The sequence below is a fragment of the Berghia stephanieae genome, chromosome 4, assembly GCF_034508935.2.
Source record: "Berghia stephanieae isolate SIO BIC M18660-M18661 chromosome 4, UCSD_Bste_1.3, whole genome shotgun sequence".
NCBI classification, from domain to species: domain Eukaryota; kingdom Metazoa; phylum Mollusca; class Gastropoda; order Nudibranchia; family Aeolidiidae; genus Berghia; species Berghia stephanieae.
This window is the reverse complement of record NC_088363.1, coordinates 62906178-62912233: the sequence shown is the minus strand read 5'-3', so window position 1 is coordinate 62912233 and position 6056 is coordinate 62906178. Positions and strand designations below refer to the sequence as shown.

At 30.8% G+C, this 6056-nt stretch overlaps 1 protein-coding gene across 2 annotated transcripts in view; it reads left to right on the top strand.

The window, feature by feature from the left end:
- Window positions 1–4488, top strand: part of LOC144970986 (ceramide-1-phosphate transfer protein-like) — a 10805-nt gene extending 6317 nt beyond the window's left edge. For both annotated transcript variants that reach the window (XM_078911234.1, XM_078911233.1), the window contains exon 5: window positions 3506–4488. In XM_078911234.1, the coding sequence (XP_078767360.1) occupies window positions 3506–4016 (511 nt within the window). In that variant the 3' untranslated portion in view covers window positions 4017–4488. The remainder of the gene's footprint in view (window positions 1–3505) is intronic.
- Window positions 4489–6056: the final 1568 nt, after the last annotated feature.

Genomic DNA, 6056 nt, shown 5'->3' with positions numbered 1-6056 from the left:
GTGTCCCAAAACAGTTAATATATCAAGTGATATTTAACACAAGATGAAAGTAAATAGTGATCAAATGTCAAATCCAGCTCTTTTAAAAGAATTATTTTAAAGCAAATGGATCAATGAAATTTCTTTTGTTACTTTGATCTGAAAACGTCAAACTGGCAATTCGACTTTTTATTTTCAACCAGGAAGAAAGTTGTTAATCATCAAATCTGTTCATAGTCCACCAACCATTTAAATTTTCACTACCTACCTACCTGTTAACTTTATTGATATTCTCTTGTTTCTATAATTTGCTCATTCTGGCCACAATTTTGGGGATGACCGGGAATTATTTTTTATTTCGCGGATGAATTCCTAGGCCATGGCGTTGTTCGCCCCAAAGCCCAAAACACAAAACCGACACCTGTTATTTTCCTGTCTTCTTCGCACAAGACAATATAATTTAGTATCACACGTCCACAAAACTAGATCCAACAACATATTTTTACTCGAATCAGAAATGAAAATAACTACCAAAACAAGGAAGCAAAAATGGTGGAAATATGTTTAGCTCATATATGAATTTAAGATATTCCGATATCGGTGTGGATAGACAGCTCAGTGGGTTAGGCCACCTTTCATTTTACTCCTTTTAGCTGCACAGATTCGAACCAGTCGCAACCCCCCCCCCCCCCCACACACACCCCCTCACACACACACACTTTTTTTTTTTACTTTTTCTTTCTTTCTTCCCAATTGATGTTCATTGTTTTCACTTTTGTTCCGAGTTCCGAGCAAGAGTTTTTTTAATCAGTTGAATTTTTTATTTCTCCGATAATATTATTTCATTATTTAATTTGGTCGAGATCTATTATTGTTTATTTATTTTTTTTTTTTTGGTCAAATGATAATATTAATAATAATAATAATAATAATAATAATAATAATAATAATAATAATAATAATAATAATAATAATAATAATAATAATAATAATTGTAATAATTGTTATTATTATTACTATTACCATCATAATCATTATTATATTATTATCAATAATAATATTATTTTTATTATTAATACTCTTATTATCATACTATTATTATTATTATTATTATTATTATTATTATTATTATTATTATTATTATTATTATTATTATTATTATTATTATTATTATTTTTACTATTATCATTATAATTGTTATTATTATTATTATTATTATTATTATTATTATTATTATTATTATTATTATTATTATTATTATTAGTATTATTATTATATCTATCCTCTATCTGACCATTTGGTCGCTCTCTGAATATTTCTGTTTGTTTGCTTTTTAATTATTTTTTCTTTTTAGACACTATTGAGATCGGAGTGGGGACGAATATATTTGCTAGAAACTAGAAAAAAAACCAAGAGAGAGAGAGAGAGAGAGAGAGAGAGAGAGAGAGAGAGAGAGAGAGAGAGAGAGAGAGAGAGAGAGAGAGAGAGAGAGAGAGAGAGAGAGAGAGAGCTTAATATTTAAAGGTGGGGGGAGGATGGATGGGACATTTATCCCTTTCAACGTTCTGTAAAAAGAAGACGGAATTAAAAAAAAAAAAAAAAAGTGACGTTACCAGGATTCGAACCCACAACGTCGATTCTGGTCAAACTTCCAGGGCAGACGACTAAACCATTCGGCCATGACACCCACTTCGAAGTCGACGCATATTGTGTATATGTAGTAACAACTGATTTTAATGTTGGTTAATTTTATGTTTTTATAGATCTCTCTCTCCTCCTCCTCCTCCTCTCTCTCTCTCCCTCCCCCCTCTCTCTCTCCCTCCCTCTCTCTTTATCTCTCTTGATGACCTGGTTTGATGTATATAAATATATCATATCTCTCTCTGCCCTCCTCTCTCTTTATCAATAATCTCTCTCGATGACCTGATTCGAGGTATTATGCTCTACTAATTAATTCACATATTATAGAGATTTTTTTAATTTTAAAACAATTTTAAGACATGAAGACTTTTTATTTTTAGCATCATTCACCACCTCAGCCACCACCATCTGTCATCATCATCATTTTTGCTACACATACGAATTAATTTCTCTTTAAAATAGTGGTGTGCTTTCTTTCTGTTTGTAAGTGGTTAGGAGATGGCCAAAAGAATTATCATTGTTAGTGGTAGGAATATAAAAATAACAGTAGATATAGTTGGGTTTTTTGTTGTTTTTGTTTTAAACTCCTTGAAGTCAATCCTTTCTCAATAAAATTATGTGGTTGTCTTAGAAAAGGTACACATTGGTATTTTTAATATTATTACTTTAAACCAGAGGCTGTACCAAAAGGTGGTAAAAACAGTTGCTTTCGTCAGTTTCTATCACAGTTAAATAATATAAAATAAACCAAAAACTAATGATCTAGCTGCAATAGACTAGCAGAAATAGTTTCTCAAATTTTCAAAAATAAGTGTAGACAGGCTATCAACTCAGAACTCACTTTTTTGACGCTTTAAAAAGCTATAACTACTATAATTTTGATGCTAGGTTGTCAGTTTTTGGTTTATTTTTCATTATTTAACCCAGAGATACTGATGAAAGCAAAGGTTTTCCTTAGCTTTTCAAAATAAATGATTATTGGAATATTTTTATGGCGAATGTCACTTTTGGCACATATATATCTATATGCAGTATAAGCAGATCTTTTAGAGTTAAATTTTTGTGACATCTTAATCAGGATAAAGCCAATGATATACACGTTTTTATTCAATATAATATGAAAGCAAATTATAGAAAAATTTAGAAAATCGTATTTATTTAGATGTTGAATGTTTTCTGAGTGTTGAATGTGTATTACCGAGACTATTTAGATTTTGTGACATTAGGTGGTTGAAATGTATGCCACATCTTTTGCTTTTTGGAAGCACATTATTTTAATCCATGTCATCGCCATATTTTGCCTTGTAATACTTTATTAGATAATCAAATGAAAATACAGGTTTATAAAGAAGTTTAGTCTCGATCGACTGAAAGTAAGGAGTGCTAAATCTGAACATTGTGGAGATGACAATGTTTCTCCTTACTTTGCAATTTTCTCAAGACCAGCGTGCATGACATCAGACATGCTCTCTCAGACCACCACACAAATACCTAACATAAAAATAGTCCTTCACTCCTTCAGAGCCCATGGATCCAGAGTTTATCCATTTCTATAGCATTAAACAGGCAATAGCAGTTGCTTGCTACCCTTTTGCTAGGATGCTAGTCTATTGCAAAGTACTTTCCACAACATATATAATGTTTCTTTTGTAACCCAATTATAAAAAATTTTACTCTTCTTTGACATCTTTTCTCAAAACCCTTATCCTTGTCTTCTTCGAACAATAGACATCTCCAGAATTAATGGAGATTTTCTTTTTTAATATGTTGTAATTCTTTATGAGGTTCTGGTGTTGACCTGATTGTCTTGGAATTTCTTATTGAATATTTTATTGTTTCATTCATTTATTATTATTATTTTATATTTCTTTCCTTATCTTCTCAGGCTTTTCAAAGCATTTGGAACAGTTTTTGGTTTTGTGACATCTGATGTTGTAGAGAAAATTGGCATTCTTCGAGAATACAGAAAATCTCCTGAGGCTGAACACTATGCGACTATACAGTCTCTGTTGAATTACGAAGTAGAGAAAGGAATCACAAACAATAAGAAAAAGGCATCTGGTTCCAGGACTCTATTACGTCTTCACAGGGCTCTGGAATTCATTGAAGAGTTGCTGGTTAAGATCAGGGACACTGACAATAAGGACAAATTTTCAACAGTGGCTAGCAAGGCTTATGATGATACTTTAGCCAAGCATCACCCTTGGCTTATAAAAAAGGCAGTTCATGTGGCAATGTACGTTCTCCCGTCCAGAGCTGACCTTTTAAAGAAAATGCATTTAGAGGATTCTGAGAATGGAATGTCTGCCCTAAGCAAATTGATAGATGAGCTGAAAATTATATTTAAAATTACCCAAGATCTGTATGCCAAGGATAATTTGTTGGATTTACCATGATTTTGTGTTTATGATTGGCTTTGATTAATATGTATAGTAATAGTACTATTTATTGGAAGAAAGGAATTTTCTTGGATTGATATTTTTCTTAAAGGGTGAATATAAATAGATTAGAATGACTGTTTTATTTATTATTAAATTATTATTGTTTTAGATTTTACAAAAAGTGACTTGACAGAATATTCTCTCCGAGAATGTTTCTTGGGATAAGATGAATTAATAGTTATTTTATATCTTTTTTGATCTCTTGAACAATTCTAGATGTGAAGTTTAATGTAAATTTTAAAGAGTGATTCAATTTTAAAATTTGAAACTTTTTACATTCATTTAGAGTTTTTAATGGATTTACTGAATTTTGAGAAAACAATGTATTGTTATATAAACAATATTGTTGTCATGTTGTTGTAATTTAAATTTAGATATAGATTTACTGCCATGGGCAAATAATGGTTTTCATTTAAAAAAAATAAAATATATTACTGGATTTATACATGAGCATAAATGGTATTCGGGAGATGAAGTGGCTGAGTGGTTAAGGAATTGCACTGTGACTCAGAAGGTCCTGGGTTCGAGCCCCGCTTCAGACACTTTCGTTTTTTTCCTTGAGCAAGATTATTAACCCCCAATTTGCTCACTTGGACAACATGGATGATTCCTGTTGACATCAGATATCTTGTTTGATGAATTATCTATGTTCCTTCGTGGAATGCCTAGGCAACGATATCTTATGATGTCGTGGCGGAAGGGCATATTAATAATAAATGGTATTGTTATAAACTCTCTCATGTTAACATGAGTTGGTAATTTGACAGTTTTGTTTGGTTTTCAGTCATGCTGAATTAGAGAGAGAATTAAGCCATTAATCAATACTGCCATGCTCTTCTAATGTTAGGGGAAAAAAAATAATTGAGGGAAAATCTTAACCGCTTTCATTGTTCCACCAAAGTTCATAATTCCTGAAGTTCACAGGTTTTAATATTTTGTGAATAAATTTACATCTGGCATAGAAGATTTTTGATGTTTGAAAAAAGTTAAATCTAAATTCCTATTATGGTAGGATTAAAAAAAAAAAAATTGCAGAGAGTTGTGGAAAGTCGCTTGTATTTATTTGTTCTACTTAAAATGGATTTTTGAAAATTACTATATTATGTGACCCATTGTTTCAAAACAGTTTTATGTTGGGATGAAACGAATGCTAAAAAGTGATTTTGGAGTAAAGTTGAAAAGAAATGTGAAATGTTTTATTTTGTCATTTCAAGACTCTATTCTCCTTAATAAAACTTTTAAGAATTTAACCCAAGTATCATACTTATGGCTATAAATTCAATTTTTAGCATACACATGAAACATCCAGACATAATACCGTTTAGAGGCATTTGATTGCATAATATAATTTATTATGCATAGATCACAACATTGTCCATTACTGTGATATTGATATTTTTACTACCCATTTGTGTATTTTTTGTTGTTGTTTTTTTTTAGTTTAAAAAAATGAATAAGTGTACTATGTTCTGTATCATAATCATAAGATCATAATAATATAGATTCAAAACTCTGTCGGAATATTTTTGAATCGGTTTGTTGCTGTTCTCTTTTATTCTCCTTATTCTTACTTTGTGCAGTAAAACCTGCAATATATTTCAACCTGGAGTTTGTTTTTTCTAAAAACTATATAAATTTGTTTTCTTGAAGAACGATGAAATATAAAAATCATCACAGTTTGCGTTGAACCTTTTTTCCATTTAGATAGGTAAATTGTATTGAAAAAAAATTGCTCCATGTGTTTAATTATCATATAATTCTCAGATATCCTGCGATTTTTTTATGTTCATCTTTTGCGTTCTATTTTTTATTGGGAGTTCTGATTCTGTGTAACACCTAGGCATGTTTTTTTTTTTCAACTGTGTCATCCCTAAAAACTACACACCCTTTGCTTAGTAGGAAAGCGCTGGCAAGCAATAAAGCAAATTACAAGTGGTTGTGTGAAATAGGGACAAAAGGGTAACTGGAAAGGTGTATGTGTGTGGTGGGAAGAGG